The 20,979-nt window shown below is 44.1% G+C and overlaps 8 protein-coding genes across 8 annotated transcripts; 5 read left to right on the forward strand and 3 right to left on the reverse strand.

Moving 5' to 3' along the window:
- Positions 1-341: 341 nt before the first annotated feature.
- On the forward strand, positions 342-3,392 carry BDB00DRAFT_802021 (RNA12 protein-domain-containing protein). Its single transcript, XM_053121919.1, has 8 exons — positions 342-901; positions 974-1,268; positions 1,346-1,421; positions 1,512-2,050; positions 2,154-2,348; positions 2,491-2,636; positions 2,725-2,827; positions 2,913-3,392. The coding sequence occupies exons 1-8, from the start codon at positions 554-556 to the stop codon at positions 3,242-3,244; spliced, it is 2,034 nt and encodes a 677-aa protein (XP_052984077.1). The 5' UTR covers positions 342-553; the 3' UTR covers positions 3,245-3,392.
- A 538-nt stretch (positions 3,393-3,930) lies between these two features.
- Positions 3,931-5,121, forward strand: BDB00DRAFT_755882 (uncharacterized protein; the record flags this gene model as incomplete). Its single annotated transcript, XM_053118864.1, has 2 exons — positions 3,931-4,410; positions 4,492-5,121. 2 exons carry the CDS (start codon positions 3,931-3,933, stop codon positions 5,119-5,121), a joined length of 1,110 nt encoding a protein of 369 aa, XP_052984078.1.
- A 66-nt stretch (positions 5,122-5,187) lies between these two features.
- Positions 5,188-7,262, reverse strand: BDB00DRAFT_541228 (uncharacterized protein). The gene is made up of 3 exons (XM_053117790.1): positions 6,072-7,262; positions 5,632-5,982; positions 5,188-5,571 (listed from the first exon to the last, which is right to left on the reverse strand). The coding sequence occupies exons 1-3, from the start codon at positions 7,192-7,194 to the stop codon at positions 5,255-5,257; spliced, it is 1,791 nt and encodes a 596-aa protein (XP_052984079.1). The 5' UTR covers positions 7,195-7,262; the 3' UTR covers positions 5,188-5,254.
- Positions 7,263-7,275: 13 nt separating this feature from the next.
- BDB00DRAFT_802028 (PXA domain-containing protein) lies at positions 7,276-9,783 on the reverse strand. Its single transcript, XM_053121920.1, has 5 exons — positions 9,760-9,783; positions 9,138-9,645; positions 8,659-9,018; positions 7,973-8,571; positions 7,276-7,889 (listed from the first exon to the last, which is right to left on the reverse strand). The coding sequence occupies exons 2-5, from the start codon at positions 9,612-9,614 to the stop codon at positions 7,682-7,684; spliced, it is 1,644 nt and encodes a 547-aa protein (XP_052984080.1). The 5' UTR covers positions 9,615-9,645; positions 9,760-9,783; the 3' UTR covers positions 7,276-7,681.
- A 341-nt stretch (positions 9,784-10,124) lies between these two features.
- Positions 10,125-12,626, forward strand: BDB00DRAFT_867943 (kinase-like domain-containing protein; the record flags this gene model as incomplete). Its single annotated transcript, XM_053126404.1, has 6 exons — positions 10,125-11,256; positions 11,328-11,443; positions 11,518-11,555; positions 11,624-11,712; positions 11,796-12,521; positions 12,598-12,626. 6 exons carry the CDS (start codon positions 10,125-10,127, stop codon positions 12,624-12,626), a joined length of 2,130 nt encoding a protein of 709 aa, XP_052984081.1.
- Positions 12,627-12,721: 95 nt separating this feature from the next.
- Positions 12,722-13,340, reverse strand: BDB00DRAFT_867944 (uncharacterized protein; the record flags this gene model as incomplete). The annotated part of the gene is made up of 4 exons (XM_053126405.1): positions 12,722-12,812; positions 12,888-13,011; positions 13,100-13,136; positions 13,248-13,340. The coding sequence occupies 4 exons, from the start codon at positions 13,338-13,340 to the stop codon at positions 12,722-12,724; spliced, it is 345 nt and encodes a 114-aa protein (XP_052984082.1).
- A 2,043-nt stretch (positions 13,341-15,383) lies between these two features.
- BDB00DRAFT_867945 (uncharacterized protein) lies at positions 15,384-16,086 on the forward strand (the record flags this gene model as incomplete). The annotated part of the gene is made up of 4 exons (XM_053126406.1): positions 15,384-15,452; positions 15,557-15,598; positions 15,683-15,885; positions 15,960-16,086. 4 exons carry the CDS (start codon positions 15,384-15,386, stop codon positions 16,084-16,086), a joined length of 441 nt encoding a protein of 146 aa, XP_052984083.1.
- Positions 16,087-16,445: 359 nt separating this feature from the next.
- BDB00DRAFT_755994 (DNA polymerase phi-domain-containing protein) lies at positions 16,446-20,757 on the forward strand (the record flags this gene model as incomplete). Its single annotated transcript, XM_053118871.1, has 12 exons — positions 16,446-16,721; positions 16,826-17,104; positions 17,198-17,404; positions 17,484-17,631; positions 17,692-17,739; positions 17,826-18,010; positions 18,089-18,463; positions 18,543-18,854; positions 18,940-19,278; positions 19,363-19,705; positions 19,780-20,420; positions 20,536-20,757. 12 exons carry the CDS (start codon positions 16,446-16,448, stop codon positions 20,755-20,757), a joined length of 3,375 nt encoding a protein of 1,124 aa, XP_052984084.1.
- Between the last annotated feature and the right edge of the window lie 222 nt (positions 20,758-20,979).

Below are 20,979 nucleotides of genomic sequence, written 5' to 3' on the forward strand. Positions count from 1 at the left end.
GGCGCGGATTCGCATGCACCAACAGGCGCCTCGCTACTCAGGGACCATTCGATCCTGTCACCGGCATTCCGGTAAAACAGTAAAGACAGTTACTTGGCAAACAAAATGAGGAAAGTTTGCTGATAGATTTTTCTTTCTAAAAGCTCAAAGGTGCTGCGAAAGAGGCAAGCGGAGAAGCTTCACAGCAAGAGCAAACGGCCATGTTTTACCTTGACAACGTGTTCCCGCTGCGCTTTAACGTCCTCGATATCCGACAGGTTTTCTTCCGCAATGCGAAAAAGTGCTTGGATACACGTACAGCCAAGGCACTACCTTCTGCAGAAAAAATCGGTCACGGATTCAAAGTGACGCATATGGAAGCACGGTAAGTATTCTATTTGGGAGAATGGAACAATGGCGATGGACATGGGGGTCTTAACACAATACGAAATTTTGTCACGTAACTTTTCAAAGCACGAAGGATGGGGGAGCCGTTGTCGAGTTTGGATTCAAGAGCACTTTGGAAAACAAAAAGGCAGTGGCACAGGAAATCGTGCATAAAATTGAAGAGCATATGAAGGCAAACAATGTAGTCGCATCATTCAATCTACAGCAAATTCGGGCATTCTTGGTCAAAGGTGAACCCTTCCTTGAAGACCTTGTCGCTCGATATCCATCTCCTCGATTGCGAATCGAGTTTCAAGGCGAGCCTGTCACTGTGGAGCGGTTATACAAGCATCTTCGAGAATATGGAAAAATCTACGATATTGCCCTCCATCCTAACCCGTTTACCTCTAAAGAACCAGCCCGTTATGCTATTGTCCAGTTCACTCGTGTCCGATCCGCCACAAGTGCTCGCAACTGTCTCCACGGGCATCTAATCCAAGGTAACAGACTTAACATTTTGTATGAGAGACAACTGGTACGTCAATTTCTCTATTTGATACTTGCTTAACATGGCATGAGTAACAAAAGAAACTGCACTCTATGCTAGCGTACAAATGTGGTCAAAGAATGGATTATGGAGCATCCAAGAATCACAGTACCCATCCTCGCTGCTATCATTGCCGGTATAACATATTCGATCTTTGATCCAATGCGTGAGTTCTTCATTGCTTCGCGCGTGATGCAACGCTTCAACCTAGAAGAATATGACTTCTATCGATGGCTGCGAAGAGAAACATGGGCTCGACTTGTTGCTGTAGACCGACACAATGACCAGGCAACCGTGTTCGAAGAAGACACCGAAGATATCAAGAAGATTCAATCTTGGCTCAATGAAACTCCTGGTAAAGAAAGACAGCACAGCACATGTACATCATAGCTGTGTAGATAGCAAAACACTAAACATCCTTGTACACTATAGAGTCGTTTGTTGTTGTTACTGGTCCAAGAGGCTCAGGAAAGACTGGTGTAGTAAGGGCTGCATTGTCCGATCGAAAGTAAGTATACATGGATTTAATGCTCAAGAGGGATGTTGGATTAGAGGGCCCTCATTTCTGACTGACACTTTAATCCAAATCACGATGTAGTAACAAAATTCTCATCGACTGCGAAGCACTTGCCAATACCCGCAACCAATCTGAGATGATCGTCGATTTGGCCAAGCAGCTGGGCTACTTCCCGGTATTCACCTGGGTCTCCTCCATGGGAAAGCTCCTAGATACGGTTATTGCAGCATCGACAGGCCAAAGCGCGGGTATTGCTTCGTCACCAGAAGCTCAAATCCAAAAAATTTTGGAATCAGCAGCTATCGCACTTCGCGACGTCTCCCCTCAAAGTGACGAATTCAAGGAGGACGGCAGAAGAAAGAAACGCGGTATCTACGATGGCATCAAATATTGGATTAGCAGAAAGCTCGAAATGAAAAACGACGAAAAGAGGGATCCACATGATGTGCGTAAAGATATTCCAGTCATTGTCTTTGACAATTTCATGCACAGAGAGACCTCTATGACAGAGCACCTTTGGACCGAGATTTCCCACTTTGCTAGTCTGCTCATTGAAAATGAAGTGGCACACGTTGTGTTTGTCAGCTCGAACGTTTCTGTTAATAAGATTCTGAACAAAGGTACTTGTTAAAGCGGGGATATAAAAGAGCAGCAGTATGGGATGTATACATGCGTAGGTATTGACATTTTTATTACTATTACTTATCTTTTTTGAATGAAAAGCACTGCCTGGACGAAGTTTTGAGACCATTCAGACTACGGATGCTTCGCCAGAGATGTCTCTGTCGTTTATTGCTCGTCAGCTAGGTACAAAGGAGCTTAACGAAAAACTACACTCGGTTGTCGTTGCGCTGGGTGGCCGACTTACTGAACTGGAGTTACTGGTGCAGAAGTTGAAGATGAAGATGGATCCACTAGGTAAAATACTATTTGTTAGTGCATAGTGCTTGTGTTTGTATACTTTCTTTTGTTCGGGGTTTTTTACAACAGTAGCAGCTCACGGACAATCAGTCAACATCAAAAGATTGCTTACTAACTGATGATTGTTTGTTGTTCTTAGATGCCCTTGAAGATATTGTTCAACGCACAGTCGTGGAGATCCGTAAATATGGTTTCAATGAAACAGCAGATCTTGAAGAGCACCAAATGGAGTGGTCTGCAATTCAGTTTTGGGAGATCGTTAAAGGGCTATCCCTAACCAAGAGTGTAAGCTTCCTGTTGATGGTTTCACGTGTATTCGAGCTCTGATGATCAAACGATCTACATTTTTGATTTTAATCGATCGTGGTTTTAGGTCAATTTTGACGAGCTGAAATTCGGTACCTTCTTCAAAGGCGATGAGAAGCCTCTCTGGGCAATGGAGCGCGCAGAACTCATCACAGTTCTTTACAAAGATGGTACGTACATGTATTTCAATATTACTAGATCACTGACAACTACCAGCATATACATTGACGAGTGACACAAATACTGCAATTGTAGGACGCGCCAACTCGGTTCGTCCAGGAAAACCAGTGATGTACACGGCGTTCGACCGACTTGTTTCGGATAAAGTGTTTGCTGCTACCATGGAGATTGAAACAAACCAGTATCTCAAAAAATTGGCCGAGGATAGTATATCCAAATTTGAGGAAACAGTGACATCGCTATCCAACATTTACAACGGAAAGCCACCGAAGGAGATCAATAACCGCATCAACTACCTCCTTAGCAAGATCGACAAAACGCAGAAGGATATTGAAACTTACGAGAGAAGGATTACAGAAGCGCGCAATATGGTCACGGTGGCATGGGAAGATTGTACCTCGTCCTGAAAAAGTCGGAATAAACAATAATTTATTTGCGTTTCTAATAGACGCAGAAACAAAACGGATGTTGGATCCACAATTCTCCCTTGCTCAAGCCCAAGGAAACAGAAAATAGAAAAAAAAACAGATGAATGATTTCTCGAACACACCGCCGTTTGTTTTCTTTTTTTTTCTTTTGCTTTGTTGAGCTGCCTGTTTAACAAACAATTACGAAGATCATGGCTGCTGCACATCCTCCTGTTTTGTGCAACAATGATCTGTCATTCGACTTTGAAAGCATCGCATGGACTGCTGCTGCTACTGCTACTCCATGTACAGCCGCAAAAGCTCCACGGCATTTAAACGCTACCAACGAGTCACTGTCTATCAATAACAACGTCTACAGCCGACCCTCTAATCCTTCGTCGTCATCGACTATACTCACCTCATCGTCGGGAAGCACTCAGTCGCTAGGCCAGCAGCTCCAGAAACCTCAACCACATAGGCGCAGACTTTATGGCCAGCACCAACCACCCGCTCCAGCAGCAGCCTCTTCACGTTCTGGAAGTACCTTTGCGACGACAGCGCCGTCGCGCACTAGTCTTAGTACCAGCACACGACGCTGGCCGATGCCCACTACAGCAAAAGAGGTTCAGACCCTTTGTAAGCAAGTACGCGACAGACAACAGCAGCTCGAATTATGCCTTGACATGATGCAATGGATCCAGAAAACCAAGAATGATCTGGGTAGTACCAGTTCGCTTCATCTCGATAAAACCATGCTACGCGACGCCTTGGAAACACACACGCGAAAGCTTTTGCGTAAGCTGAGCAAGACTGGGCATAACATGGGTGAGCCAGGTATCAGTGATGCTCAATTTTTGCTGGCATCCTGCCATGGATCTGGCGCACTTGGGCTTGTATACGACCCAGCCAAGGCATGTGCATGGTATATTCAAGCGTCCAAACAGAATCATCGAGAAGCGATATACCGAGCGGGAGTGTGCCATGAGTTGGGCCTTGGTACTCGCCAAGATTTCGGACGCGCGATAGCATACTATCAAAGGGGTGCTAGATTATCGCATTCAACATGCATGTATAAGCTTGGAGTGATTCTACTTCATGGTTATTACAAGCATGCGCCACAGGCAAGACTCGGTGTGTCTTGGATCCAGCGTGCAGCCGACAGTATAGTCGCCAAATCTGCGGCGCCTTTCTCTTCTTCGTCCTTGTTATCATCGTCGTCATCTTCTCTATTGCTTACAGCAACCGAGGCTCAAGCTCTTCCTTATGCCATGCACGCGCTCGCCATGGTCCAACTGACTGGAGAATGTGACAAAACAAGCTTGATCCCAGACACAACTTATGCTCTTCAGCTCCTGCATCGTGCTGCCAAGATGGGTTATGAAGCCAGTCAGTGTAAATTGGCCGAGTTCTACGAGACGGGTACGTGGGTCGAGGTTGACGATGTTAAATCGATATCCTGGTACACGAATGCAGCAAAGCAAGGAAATCCACAGGCAGCGCTGGGGTTATCCGGATGGTATTTGACGGGATCCAACACGCCTGGTGTTTTACCACAGTCTGATCGAGAATCGTACTTGTGGGCAAAGCGAGCGGCCAATGCTCCCATAGAAGCCAGAGACTATTATGCTGGCGAGAAACCGATAGAACTTGCCGTTGCCAATGGCTGTTATCTTGTTGGGTATTATTCAGAGAACGGAATTGGTGTTGCTCGAGATACTTCCACGGAAGAGGCCGTTCTATGGTACCGCAAAGCAGCTTGTTTGGGCCATCGGCTTGCTATGAGACGACTGAAAGCCCTGGCACCTACACAGGAAGACACGGAGAGCAGCCATACCAGTAGAAGAAGGAGACGTAAAACAGAATGTCTTATTATGTGATCGTGTTTTGATCCTTTATTTCTACATAATTATTCATCTGTGTGTGTATATTATAAAATGGTTTTTAAACCAAAAAAATACAATGCTATGTACAAATTGACAGTTTATATATATATAAACAACAATGCGATCGTCAAAACTCGAATCGCTCACATCGTACTGCCCATACTGATTGGTCGGTGCTAAAAGCTCGCGCAAGATTCCCACAACGCTGGATGGTCTCATCGTGTGCACATACACCGAGTGCAGTATCAGTTGTAGGGTATTTACGGTGAATATCTCGGAGAAGAGTCCCGTGGTCAGGACGACCCTTGGTGAGCTCCAGTCCAGAAAAAGAAGGCAAGGGATTTTCTGGGTCTGACACACTATCGCGAGTAACGTAAACGTTGATGGTGTAATCAATATCTGTTAGATGCGACTGCAATTCTGGCAAAAAGGCTTCGCATGTATCTATGCATAATTCTTTCGGGTTAGAGCTTGCTTTCCCTTACTAGTTCTCCGACACGTTACCTGCCGATTTCACACTCCATATTAATGTTATATATTTAGTTATAACATGGAGCTCCCTTTGGCCCAGTTGCTGCATAACAGATATCCACGGTGTTATACCGATTCCTTCTGCTACCAAGACCACCACTTCAAAGTCTCCATAGCTGCGACCTGCCATGTCGACAAAGGGCCTTCCGAGGGGTTTACTCATTCGCATATGTTTTATACAGGCATGGTCTCCCGACTTTGCAAGATGATATAGAGCAGCTGTGTCTCGTCCATTTGCCTTGATGTAGAAAGTGAAAACAGCTTTGCCTCCTTTGTCGCTTAACAATGTGCTACCATTGCTGCTTGACAAACTACTTGCAGGTTCTATATACGGAATTGCGTGTTAGCAGAGTAGCAGATCACATAGAGTCAATCCTAATCTACTGGTTTTTCTCTGTTTTATGCGCACCCACCTTGATCGAACCGACTGATAGAGAATGGATGAGAGTATAGCTTTTGTGTCAGCCATCTGCCCGTAGTCGAAACAAATGCAAACTGCCCAGGTGAGAAATCCGTAGCTTCGATTGGAAAGGATGGTTCCACTTGCAGCCTTACAATGTTGCTCGGTAAAGACTTCACGGACACGAGCCGAGCTGGCCAGGACAACTTGAACTGATCAACAAACCAAACGCATGCGACAGCAGCATAAAATACCACAAAGGTCCAGTGGTGAAATACGCCAAGCATGACAATGGTCAGAAACGCAAGGAGGTGAGTCACCCGGAACAAGCGATAGGATACAGCGCGCACAAGAGGGTGGGAGCCGATGTAAAGAACAGAAATGGCCGCTATCATAACAGTACCCGTTATATAACGTGCGTTGGACATTAAGACGTCAAACATGCCGTGGTAGTTGCTGAGATGGTATTTGCGTGCGAATTGAAAACAGGCGTGGTATAATGTGCACAGGCCACCAAGTCGTGCAAACCAAGCATGCCATGCAAGTGTTTGGTCTATACCCAATCGATAGGTGCTATGCATATGCCGTGCCGATAAACAAACTGCAGCCGATATGTTGACCAACGCTAGCTGAGCAGCCCGATTAGCATACTCTTGATGGAACAGGTCTCGCCCGCCTTCTTCTTGTACAAGAACTCGTTGCCGCAGAATAAATAAACTATTCAACAAAACGAGTGTCGAAACTTGAGCAGCTTCGCCCAGGGTCCATATTGAGTCTAATATTCGAAATTCACGGTCGGTGATGCGTCGGAATCGACAGTATATGCCACGATCGCTAAGGATGTCCCGTCGCCAGCGAAGGCACCACCGTTGTAGTGCTGCATATACACTGTATATCATCAACAATGATGTTGCATATCCCCATATTGTTGTGTAATCGCGCTTGTAGCCTGTTACATGGGCAACTGAGCCTTGTGAGTTTGATGGAGGAGGAACAGGTTCCGATGTTGAATCGCTAGGTACGATTGAGTCATCTTGTATTGAGATGGCAAGTTTGAAATATGAGCTTGTCTGCAGACCGATTATTACAATGAATACTACAATGGTAGTCCACGTAAGTGATCGTCTGCTAAGCATGAGATTATGTATTGCGAGAGAACCTAAAAAAAAAGAAAGCTTTAACCCAGGAACGGCATTCGTTCGGAAAATCAACTGCAGGTTTCATATTATTATTTTTTTCAAGTTGTCATGGCCCTTTTACAGTTTAGGTTATGATAATAAATGACCACCAATAAATACCAAGGTCCAATTGGATAACATTATTGTATAACTCGCATACCAAATAACCGAGTATCCAGCTCAGACACAGCGACAATAGAAACACTCACAAGGTATCATACATGTATACATATTACATTAATCTTCTACAAGTTCTGGTAGTATCTTGGATGCGACAAGGTCTACGAGCAAGAACATGAGGTGTCTGTTGATATATTGGTTTTGTAATGGTTCAAGTGCGTTGTGGATATGAAATTGCAGCTGATCCAGATCATCCGCTTCAAACAGCATCTTCCCCAAGGTTTCTATCTCAAATCGATAAGTATCGACACATGTTACAATGTTTTCATGATAAAGAATCTCTTCTGTTACCTGGGAACGATACTGTCAGTAGTCTTTCCGCTCTTATCCGTAGCTGTTCCTTTTCTTCATCACTGACAGGTTCGCCTTTTCGAAGGAATGTGCCGTTAGGCCATAGCAAATACCGCCCGAGCTGTAGGTAGTATACAAGATTGTCTTCGCTGAGAATATATAGAATAGCCTGTTCCAGAAACCTTCACGAAAAAATATCAGTACTGCCATCAGAGCACGCTTACACATACGCACGCGCACAGACAAAGAAAAGTGATGCACTTACTTATCCACGAGCAAGCCCCCACCGAGTACTCGTACCAAGGGCCACAAAAACATACCCGCCATGTACCACATCCACTGTAGCACCGGCCTATCATCTACGAGGAAGGCGACACGTACAAAGTACATCCACGGCTCCAAAAGCCGGACATGACGAGTTCGTTTTGTATGTTTTGCCACTTGCTGATACCGCTCTTGTGAATGCGTTAATGCAGCCATAATATAAAGCCACAGGGCACGGATGGGTGACAGTATTACTTGCAGTGTAATATAGATAAATGAGAACCGCTGACGTTCATGCTTACGCGCTGCATCTAGCTCTTCACGCCCCGCATCCATCAATTCATCGCCTTCTTGCCTCCGTTTTTCTTGTAGGCGTTGCATGTGGCTAGGTAAGCTTTCTTTCTTCGGACTGGTAACGGATGCTACTGGAGAGGATTCTGTCAGCTCCGTAGCTTGTGCTTCTTCCAACTGCTTTTTTAATGGCTGCTTGTCCGGCTTAGCACTCGGTTCTGGCTGTGGCTGTGGCGGTTGTGGTGGTGTAGTGGTAAATTGGTTTGAAGCCTCTAGTTCTTCAACAAGTGGGGTATACGAATCGAGGAGCTTGGTTTTTTACGCATATCCAACATTTTTTTAGATAATAGACGACACATCACACATTTATACGCACATAAGAAATATCATGCTTACTTTACAAATAATTAGATGAATAATATACGGATCTGCCAGTCCTTCAATAATATTGGCAAGAACCAAGTTTGCTAACAACTCACGAACAACGTGCCGAACACAATCGCTGTTGTAATCCGCTGGATCGAGTAGCACCTTTAGGATCTCATCAGTCAGTGCTCGTAGGTACTCAGTCTGTTGCTGGGGAGAACGTTCCCTCTGAAGTGCAAAATGCGGTTGCGATCCATGAAATAAGGTTTCCAACGAGACTGTGCTTCCGGCGTGGCTCATATGCAGTCGTATCTTGGCTTGGCGATAGTCATGATAGTGTATCGTTACAAGGTTAGCTGCACTGATCAAAATCAGCTCTGTCCAGTCTACCTAAAATGATCCATATGTAATAGGGGTATATGTTTTGGTTGGCGAACAAAAGACAAAGCTATCGCTTTAAAACAAATCGAGATAACGATTTTTTTTAACTTGACATGAGGTTTATTTACTTGATTGCAAAAACGATCTTCCAGCTGGCGTATAATAAGAGTAAAAATGCGTACGATTTCCGCACAGAAATCCTGGTCGTTGGTAACTACACGATACCAAGGGTGGATGAAGTCCCGGACTAAAAGCGCAATGTAGGTATAGAGCTCTGAATCGATGGCAGCGGAACGAGTAATTCGTGGTGGTGCATTGATTCGTTTGGGGTCATTTTTCGGAAGAGATAATATTTGAGGAAAAAGTACTCGTAAATGGAAGGACCGTAAAGCGTCTGTGGTCGGTGGAGGCTGCTGCTGTTGTCGTTGTGCTGCTGTCGCCGTCTCCTTACTTGATTCTACCATCGAAAAGCGTGGAGGAAAGAGCGGAGGAAGGAAAACGGCCCAACACCCTGGGTGGGACATGATCAGCTTCGAAATTGGCACGGTAGTAGAATGTCTCGTTGTGACCAACCATGGAAATCGAGCTTTCTTCGATAAAACCATCGTATATCTATCGTATATGGCTTTAAAGAAGCTTTGCACCATGTATCGGAGAAGATTCTCACAGCAATGAAACGTTTGAAGAATGAAATGGAAAGCTTGATAATGTATTCTTCTCGCGTATACGCGAAAGGGAAAGTAGTGGTACCTGCATGAAATTCGCCAAAGCGGCCGCCGACAAATACACCAGTATGGAATCTCGATATGTCATTCTCGTTGACACGTTTTCATTCCATTTGCCTCCACAGGAGCATCGTGTTTGTCATTGGGGGGCTCCGTGTGTAATACACACGTCGCTCAGATGCCGTGCACCCCACAGTCCTGGATGTGCTACTACTCTACTTGTTGAAGTTGGGCCAAGTGATGAACAACTCAATTTTTGGCTTGATTCCGAAAGCCTTAAAGAGCGTGATCTGTTTTCAGGTTGTTAAGTTATTTTTTAAAAAACTTGCTCCGCTGCATAGGTTTGACCTTCTCTCTTTTTCCTACCTTTATTTTACGTTTCCTGCTTTTATGTCCAAGTATGACGATTACCAACTTGCCTTGTTCCAACAGTGTGCTACTGATCTGGAGGAATCGGGCATGATTCATCAACGATTGACTCGAAAGCAACGAGAAGAATTTGAATCGTGGAGGTTGAAAACCGAAATGGCTAATGACGCCAACAAACAGCAGGAATTAAAGGGAACAACAACAACCAGCAAAAAAGCGGCACCGGTTCCTAACAATGTTCAGGCACGCAAAATAGCAAGATCTACGATATCGAAGGCTATCAAATGGCAGGCTTTGGACGACGAACGCGGAGACGACGAATATCAAGACGAATATGAAGACGAATATAAGGACGACGAAGCCGACGACGAGGATGACTTGATACAACAGAACTCGCGCAACAGAGTAGGTAGGCCTCCACGACTCATACAAGACAAAAGATCGAATATGTCAGCAAAGCGCAAGAAGGAAAGCGATAGTAAGGAGCTCGAGGGATGCAAACAAACAACGTTAGCTCCATCATCACCCAAAAAGTCTAAAAGACGCACATCCGAGACCGACACAGTATATGACGAAGATGAAGATGTGGAGGATCAAGCAACAACTTCAAAGCCTAGAGATTCAAGGAAACCGAGGAAACCTACTACGAACACGGAAAAAAAGAAGGGTGTATGTAAAAAAGGACAACGAGCACCCGCCGAATCTCCCAAGAAGCAGGGAAGACCCACAAAAATTAGAAAAAAAGAAAACTATGATGACAACGAAAAAAGCGTGTCGAGTTCTCCATTCGCCTATCCATTGAAGATCCTTCCTAACCAGCTGGTGCTCCAAGACGACCTTATTGGTGAGGGACGGATAGGCAGAGTTGTCACTGCAAAATACGGTCAATTACTCGTTGCATGCAAGACGCGGCGGACAAACCAGCCGCGTATCCAATTCGAACAACGATTAGCGCGCGAATTAGAGTTTGCTGCCTTGCTTTCCGTTTGCAGGGCGGTGAATCAGTATGTCGGCGTGCTGTCCTGCAAGCGTTCAGACCTGGTATATAAGACGCCTCGAAAATGCCAGCATGGGAAAGACGAAATCGAGCACTTTGCAGTACAGCGATATTATAAACATGGCGATCTGTTAGAATATCTTGACAGCAAGAACAGTGCGTGTTGCTTTTTACTATTATATTCTTGTGTGGCCTAGACTAACTCACTCCCTATTCTTGTGGAACAGGTGGTCGACTACATCCTCTGGAGATATTACGCATAGCCATCAACTTGTTTTCAGCTATAACAGACGCACACGATATTGGGATAGGCCTTGTTGACATCAAGCGGGAAAACGTGCTGGTATAACAAACGACAAACATCGAAACAGTGGGGACTAGTTTGGAGTCATATGAATAACCTTGTTGATATGTTAGATCGACAACTCAGGATCGGCTGTGCTCACCGACTTTGGGTAAGCTTTAGCCTAAAACCGAACTTTGCTTGTGTATATGCATTATTTACTTTTCTCATATGCTATAGTTCTTGTGTACGGATGGATGGTGCGAAGTTTATCATGTTAGAAGATACTGAAGATGGTGTAAATTGGACAGATGAAGTCGCAGCACCCGGTAAGAAGTTACCTAAAACTAAAAGACAACCTGATAATGGCGACCATTGCGCCATAATGATTAATATTTTCGAAAAACTACAGAAATGATTGACGAACGCAAGTTCTACCTCGCTTCTGACGTGTTTATGGGAACCGTGATAGTGGGTGAACTCTTGATGAGCCCAATGAAAAGCGAATCTTTCCAAAGCCAAGTTTTAAGACGACGACGCAGACGTGGAGTAGTCGACTTTCAATCCGAGATGATACCCCTGCCACTCCGGGCGTTCTGTCCTTTATTGCAAATGGGATTTCACAATGATCCACGCAAACGATTGACGGCTGCAAAAGCACTGAACTTTGTGGAGCAGTTGCATAGTGCATCATTCGCGGTCAGCATGAAGCAACAATTACGCGTAATCTCAAATGAAAATACGTTCACCGATAACCAAACCTATACCAGCAACAACACCAGCATACAAGAAGAAGACGACGACGACACTGATGTCTGCATGGCAGACCAAAGTTCACTTTCAAGCAATGTATCGTTAAAAGAAGTGCCGGAGTATGGCTCTACCATAGATGACGGTACCAATAAATGGCCAGCGGATCCACAGTGCTATACTCTAGCACCAATGGATCGTGAAAAAAATATACATGATCTCCGTATAATGGCAGAAGCTGGCCTGAACCGCAGTGATGGCTACGATAGCAGGAACTCCCCCTGTGTCACTGCAGAAGACAGCGATGGCGAGCCCGAAGAAGATCAAGTGCAACTTATTCCAAATTCCCGACATGTAGACCGACTCTCTCCACCGTTTGATGACAACAGTATCAGCAGTACCATATTTACAAAAAGCGTAACCTACAGCCAACATACTAAGTCGCGTACACTGCGAAAATATAGCAACAACTCAAAAAAACGCCGAATCATAAAATAATGATAATACAATGTTTACTTGCGTGTCTCAAAAGTAGATATAAGTATTACTTCTTGACCTGTTATTTTACAAGATGCCATGTATACATGATTAAAACTTGCGCTTGCCAGTGACCACCTCAGACCACATCTTGAAGTCGCAGATTAACGAATATATTGGGTATCTGAACGTGGCGGGTTTGCTATGTTTGAAAATGTAATGTGCCTCGTTGTTAGTTCTCCACACTACCAACATTCGTCTCTTTTTCTAAGCTTACTTTTTCTCAAACACAAAATGGCCTAGCCAGGCTAAAGCGTAGCCTTGTACCAGCGACAGCAACAGAAGCTGGGGACGCTTTCTAACAATAGCCAAGATTGTAATAAGGACGGAATTTGTTGTTCCTGTATGTGATGTGTGGTTTTTGTGTGTCAACAAATATGCAAGCCATCTACAACTGGCTCTAAGACTTTTGGTTCATGCATGCTATACCTATAATGTGGAGTCGACGATTCGTCTTGTGGCAATGCTACAATTGATCATGCGAAGAATCTCAACGTGAGCTTATTTTTGTTTCCTTGGCGCTGGTGGATGGTCGTCAAGTGGTTTCCATGGCAACGGAACAACAACAGCAACATACCTCTCCCAAATAGTAAGGATAAAAGCTATCTAGCGTCTTAAAGCCGCCTTCGGGTTCTGTTCGAAGCGAATAGTTGTGATTCACGATTGCCATTCCGTAGGGTTGTGTGGAAAGTGAGAAAAAGGCAATTTCAATTACAAACCAATTGTTCTCGTAAGTAATAGCGACCACACGTGAAAGACCCCGCAAAAAAGAGAGAGCTTCCCACAAGTTACACACGCACCACACACAATTGTCTACTCGCTGCATTTCTAGTCGATTCGGAACCACGTAATCTGTGTATCCTCCTCACGCGGGGGAACCATTTCTTAGTCTACCGCTATATTTTTTTAATTCACGGTCTGTTTCTAAGATTGTACCGCAGAGATATTAATGCGCGTGCAAATGAAGGCTGCATAGCTTATGTAATAATGCAACTTGACGTCTTTGAATGCCATATTTACCAACCATTGAAGGTAACAGTTAGTTTGAAAAATGAGCAAGACTTTTTTTTTCGGGCTGCAAATCCAATTTTTTTAAACTGGAGATTCAGACTGGAAAAATTCAATTGACCAATAATCATGCGACTAGCAATAGTAGAACCCTAAAACCTGATATGTAAACCTGTCAATTCGTAAACAACGAGTTCATCCTGTCCTACCCTTGGCGATCGATCTATCGATGTCAACTGCTGTTTACGTGTACATAGGGTGCTTGTGTTTACATGAAATAATGTAGGGTCAATAAATGTCATTATGACTGGCACACAAAATGTTGTAGATATCAGCAACTGATAAATACAGATATATTTTGACCGCTCCGATAAGGAGGCAAAGCTTATGAAAATGAAAACAACTGTTAGTATGTGTACTTTGAAGTGTCTGCATTGAGCAGGTTATGGCAATGTGTAGCACGGTGTTTTACATGGCTTTGATGAACGGCCCGTACTTTTCTTAAAGACTGTCATGTACTAGCGACCCAAGTGATGTACGAGCAGAGTCAATATCCGCTATTGCTTGCGGTGTACATTCACGACTTCTGCTCTTTTACATTATTCTACCTGAAGGAGACCGTTTTAATGGCCCAACATGGTGTACGTTTGAGCAAGAAAGAATAAGTGACTCGCTAATGATCTTGACGTACAACCGCCACTTTGCTTCATCTTCTTCGTCTTATCTAGGACTAGTGTCCTAGTGAGAATGTCGGGTGAAAACAGCTTAATCATAGTTGTTTTCGGACGACTATGCTCCCTTTATCTTTGTATATTGCGATCATCATTATATCCTTTTAAAAGAAGCCGAGAGTGCAGAGAGGTACATGGATATTTCCACCATTAACAGGCCTTCAAATTTTCTTTGAAAGGTGTGTCTTCTATTCGTAGGAACTGTGGAGGTGTAACCTTCGCCAGGAGTTGAGGCTTGTGAAAAGCAAGGAGAATTACCTTCCTTGAGGAACGAAAGTAATTCACGAAAGCCGGTCATTCACAAGCAACCTTTAAAAAAACTTGACTTCTTTTATCTCTATATTTATAGACTTCGCTTTGGTCCACTTTCACTTTTGAATAATATATTTAAGTGTTCGTACACATTGTGAAAGTGTGCTGATCGAATAGAGATTTTAATGGACGCGTCTTCTTTAATTTCTACTGTCAATACCTGATTGTTGTTGACAATACTATTATTTGTGATGCTCCTTGTGAAACAGTCTGCTGCATGCGACTTATGCTTTTCATACAAAGGTATGAATCCCGCGTTTCCGTATGTGGTTCCCTGAGCAAATCATTCTTTTTGTATCTGTGGTTATGCCACTAAGCAATCGCGGGTAGCACGACCGCAGAAAATCTAATGTATACGGAAAACAACACGGCCCGTTTCGACGCAAATCAGCGGTCTAATGAATGGGATAAGCACTGATAGAAACACATTATTAAATAGTTGACTAATTATCGGTTTTATTTGAAAGAAACCACCATTGTCTACGCGAAATCGATATGGAGCACAGGTACCTTTGCACGACCATATAAGGAAGCCTAATCGAGCAACTTAAACGAATCGTGACTACTAAATGACATCAGACAGCAGAGCTCGTGCTGCTTGCTGGCCACAATTCACGACTTCCAAACCCGGTCCGCCCACCTGGAAAATAATAATTGCACAAATGGGTACGACGCAATCCAAGACGGCAGGCGAGCCCGTAATCATTTATAACCAGAACGTTCCTTTGCAGGTAATACCCTTTTTTTCTCCTTTTCAATTAGCACTTATTCTGTCAAATTTTGTTACAGCGAAGGGAATTTTGACTCAATATAATGTGCTATTTTATTTTGATAGTTCTCGCAAGGCCTTGTCGATTCGTTGGAATCCCGAAAAAAGGTGAAATATTCTCCTGCCTGACGACGATCACCACTCACAACGGACAGCTTATTGATTGACTTTTATATACCTGTGATAATGTAGTCAAGCGAAAGCAGTGCTCGATCGGAAGACGTAGAGGAACAGGTTCGCAAGCGCGTTGCTGAAGAATTGGGACGCGCAAAGTCTCAGCAGAACGACGTAAACGAGCAGTCGTACAGCGAACTTGCAAAGAGCAACATTGAAAAGGATCACAACTCGGTTGCCATGGGAACCGATATTGAAAACATGATTCAGCGTATCCAGAGGTAATGTATCAAGACGACAAGGAAAAGTTCCAGATGATGCATATATTAACTTTTTGCCTATTATTGCTCTTCAGATCATCACCCAAGGATGCCCCAGCCGAAATTGTTGAGCGCCAGGAAGCTGTAGTAGCATGTTACAAGTATTTGTCATCTCAATATTGTATCTTTATGTTCCTGGATGTGTTTCGATATCTGTACTAATATCACGCTTAGGAAAAACTCATCCCGACCGCTGGATTGCTGGGAAGAGGTGGAACAGTTCAAAGAAACAGTTTCAAAGGCTCAAAAGCGCTTTGTTGCTGCTCACCAATAAACAATAAAGATATATACACACTCTTTTTTTTACGCCTGTAGATACAAAAAAAAACCACTCCCAGTTCACAATATATTGTATAGACTTCTTTCTATAAACTTTGGATTTCCTTTCATATGGGTCATTTCCGCAAAAGAAAAGGCATTTGGGATTAAGCTGGGTTAAAGTTGTGGCTTGGTGACCAAAGTGGCATTCGAAAATTTCAAAAAATGCCAGCTTTTCCGAGTATCTTAGCTATCAACTTCACATGGCTGCCTCCACATTACAGCACTACTGGGATCTCGCCTCCTTCGATCCCGCTGTAAGGCTTAACGCTGCACAGTCCCTTGTACGATCGTTGGCCGATTTTCAAAAAGATCACGAAGCAGCTCTTCAAAATGGAACGCATAAGACCGCTACTACCGAAGACGAACTCGACACTCTTTGCGCCCCCGATGTATCTTATGCCTTGCGTCGTCTTTTGCGAGGTCTTCCTTCGTCTCGTCAAGGTGCTCGTCAAGGCTTCTCGTTGGCATTGACAGAGGTACTACCATAAAAACACTTGACAGCAGTAGCTTTTATTGCGTGGTATATGCCGAACACCGTGTAGGTTTTTTTCTGACACATAAATTTTCTTTGTTACTACAGCTTCTCGCCATTACCGACGTAGTAAATGTCAGCCTTGTCCTCGATCTTTTGTTCAAATATACCGAGCGTGCTAGTGGTATGTCAGGTGACGAGACGCGGGACATGTTGTTTGGTCGTATTTTTGGAATGATCGCCATTGTCGCTGCTGGCATGATCTCGAGACCCACGACAACATTTCAGGATATTGAACGTATGCTCGACAGCTTGAAAGAAATGGCCCAGGTCAAATCCTACGTTGGCGAAATCTGTCACCACGTTGTTATCAACCTGATTCCACATGTAAATGAATTTTCACTTTTGTTTTGGGTGTATATACAATTAGGGTTACGGGATAACTGACATTTTCTTCTTTGTTTGGGAAATTTCTTGAAGATCAAGAATCTGGAATATAAGGACCAAGCTGTGGCAAAAATTCTGGAACTCTTTTTGACCGAAGTTGCAGACGTAGACGAACTGAATCTTGCATTGGCAATCCAACAACAACTCCCTGAAGTTGATCTGTCCAGCCAATTCGCAGACTGGAAAGGCACCAACGTCCTCGCACCAGCCAACCTTCCCCACCTCGCTTCTGTTCTGAAGGTACACTTTTGCATCCTTCTAGTTTATTCTCGTTTTTTCGGTTTGATTTGATGACTCAAGTACTTGGACTACTCTATAGGAAGTGCCCTCAGATGATGGAGAGAAAAAGGGTCAAAAGGTTGCCGATTGGAAGCCACAGTTGCATTCCGTGTGGGATCATTTCTTAACAAAATACTTGGAGCCACAAACACAAGCTAATGGACACGCCGAGCTTGAAGAGTCGGATCGTCCGAAGAAGAAGGTCCGTGTGAACAAGAAGGGTGATAGCAAGGCAAAGCCCTCGGAAGGCGATAAGACGGCTTCTTTTGCTGAATTCTGGGATGTCTGTGTTGACAGTAAGTTGTATGAGGATAGTGATAATACTATTGAGTGATAATCTGGTTTGTGATATTGATTGATTGTCTGCATCACCGTATATTAGATACGTTGTTTGACAATAACTCCTCCCAGGGTCGCAAGTATTGGGGCTTCAAGCTCGTCCAAAAGGTCCTTCGTCGTCTTACTTCCGATCAAATGTCGCTCATCTTCACCCAGAACTTTATGCGATGCTTCATCAACAGCCTTTCTGTCAGTGACCGCTATCTGAACAAAGTTGCGGTTCATACGGTAATGTTTCCCTTCTTCTGATGTGGTTGATTTAATTTCTTTCTCTGTTCGGAAATAAGGCTCATTAAAGGCATGTAGGCCAATGTCATTCAAGACGTCGCCAAGGAGAACAAGGAGGCCGGCTTTGCTTTGGTAACCCAGTTACAAGGCAACCAAGGTCGTCCAGACTTTGATCGCTTGACCAGAACCCGCACTGTCGAAAACATCCTCAAAACGATGGACAGCGAAGGCATCAAGTCATATCTCGAGTACCTTGCCCAGATGTTCATTGAGCAATCCGAAGCAACACAGGCAGATGCGCCACGCGCTTGGGTTTTGAAGCAAATGACTTTCCTTGTCAAGAACAATGCCATTCCCAAAGAAGAGGATTGGCTCTTGTCCGTTGTCAAGTTCTTGATGGTGTATGCATTTTTCGAAGTCAAAAAGTCGTCCTCCAAGGGCTCGTTTATTGAGGTATGTTTTTTTTTGGACGAAACGCTATTTCTCAATAAAGAGGAGTACACTCACTTACAGTACGACTTTGTATTAATAGGGATATCATAAGCCAGCTACGCCCTTGTCAGAAGCAACTGTGGACCAATGCAAAGAAAGTTTCCAGACGGTATTGATGGCTTTGGAAAAGACGCCTCCTCTTTCAAAGGCAAAGGAACTTGGTGTTAAGTCGTTGCGATCCCGAAGACTTAACGGCACAATGGATGATGGTGAATTATGGGTCTACCGTGTCTACGAAGCACAACAGAAGCTTGTCAAGGACAAGTCGCTGCAATCCAGAACAGACCTTTCGAAAGAAAGTCAAACTTCCTGCAAGAAGGCAATCAATCTTATGGAAGGTTTGCGAAAGAAGGTAAACCATCCTATTTTTATGCTGGTGTAAAAAAGCTTGAAATTTCATACAGATCTAAATAATATATCTATTATGAAAAATGAAGGGTGACGACAAGCACGACAGCATCGAGCGTGGATTTGAACTCTTGTTCTTGCACATGATTTTGCACTACATGATTGACGAGGAAGAAACAGAAAGCGTGCTTTCCGAATTGTTCGAATGTTACGACAAGATCACATCCACTAAGAAAGCCAAGGGCAAGAAGAGCAAGAAAACCAAGGGCGATGGCGAAGAAACAGAGCCAGAAGCCATTGATGTTATTGTTGATATTTTGGTCAGCTTTGTGACCAACTCTTCGACTATGCTCAAGAACCTTGCCGAGCAAGTTTTCGAAATGTTCTCGCACAAAGTCACTCAGCAGACCTTGGGATTGCTGTTCGATGTAAGTTGATGAATGCCGTTGTTTTTACTTGAAACTTTGAAAAGGACTCTTGTGCTAATTAAGTTGGGATGTGTGGGTAATCAGCTTCTGTCATCGAGTGATAGCAAGGACGAAAGCAATGATCTTTTCGACGAAGATATGGATGAGGTTGACAGCGACGTGGAAGTGATCGAGGACGTTGAGATGGAGGAAGATGACGACGATGAGGATGAAAGCGGATCTGAAGAAGATGACGATGAAGAAGAGAACGGAGAGGTTGATGAAGAATTGAGACGCAAGGTTGAAGAAGCTATGCGAAACCAGGGCGTTCTTGCCGGTGAGGATGACACGGAAGATGAAAACTTGGATGATGATGCTATGTTTGGTTTCGACGATAAACTGGCCGAAATCTTCAAGCAAAAGAGACTTGTTAGTGGCAAAGACAACAGTAAGTGACGATGGTAAAAAAAAAAAAAAGAAGAAGAAAAGGCTTTATTGACCACGGTTCTTTGATAATTGCAGAGGGCGAACAGAATGTTTACCAATTCAAGAACAGCGTTGCTGATCTCGTGATCATTTTTGTTCGCAAGAACCCGGAAAATCCTCTTGTGTTGCAAACAATTGTGCCACTGTTGAACATCCTTCGTGTGACCCCTGCCCGACCTGCCACGAACCAGTTCCTGCAAAAGATCATTGCATTCTTAAAGAACAAGCTCGCCAAGGGAACCGAGTATCCCAAGGTGGACGATGTCGATGGCGCCCTGGAGATCCTGAACGCCGTCCATGACTTCACCAAGAACAAGGGTGCCAACAGCAAAGAGCTGGCGGACATGGGTGTGCAACTGTCGATCTATCTGAGAAAAAGCATCTTCGGCGGAGCAGATATCATGCTTTCAGACGATATGCAAAAGGACACAAAGCAGACGCTCGACAAGACCAACGCCATATACTGCGCCAACCTGTGCGATTACTACCGATCGAAAAAACACACCCGCATCGAATACGACCTTGCCGCTTTCCTCCCCAAGAACTTCCCGTACAGCTCATGGCCTCTCCTCGACTCATTACTGGAATTCATCAACCCCAGTGCCTGCCATAACAACTACAGACATACCCAAAATTTAGAATGGATCAGCACCGTGCTGAGCCGCACAGTTGATAAGGTTTGTACCACCTACAGCCTAAATACCTTTTGCTGGTAGTCGTCGTTGTGTCGGTATTCCTCCTGCTAATACAACCTCCCCCGCTCCCCTTGGTTTGTTTTTGACCCGCATTTAGTCATCGGAAACATACGACAAGCTGTTTTTGGCCTTAGTGCCAAAGATCGCAAAGATAGCCCAAGAAACCATTGACAACGCTGTCGATGCAACCGACAAAAAAGTGCTGGACACCAACAGCATGCGGTCCTTCTTGAAGTTCATACTTGTCACTGTACGAAAGCATAAAAAGCTAGCTAGCAGTGAGGTAAGGAAAATTCTCTTGGCTTGGCAGCAGAAATAAAAACAGATAACTAACGACCATTGAAACAGGATCTGCAAAGTACCTGGAAGGTAGATGAATCATTTTCACGCATCACAAGCATCAAAAACTACGGCGACAAGCCATCATTAGAAACACTACGAAAACAATTATTGGCATTATTCGAACATTAAAAGAAACTTGGTGTTCTCCTCTTTTTCTCTCAATCGCGCTCTCTCTCTCTCTCTCTCTCTTTGTTTTTTT

Source organism: Zychaea mexicana, assembly GCF_025766255.1.
Source record: "Zychaea mexicana strain RSA 1403 chromosome Unknown BDB00scaffold_7, whole genome shotgun sequence".
NCBI lineage: Eukaryota > Fungi > Mucoromycota > Mucoromycetes > Mucorales > Lichtheimiaceae > Zychaea > Zychaea mexicana.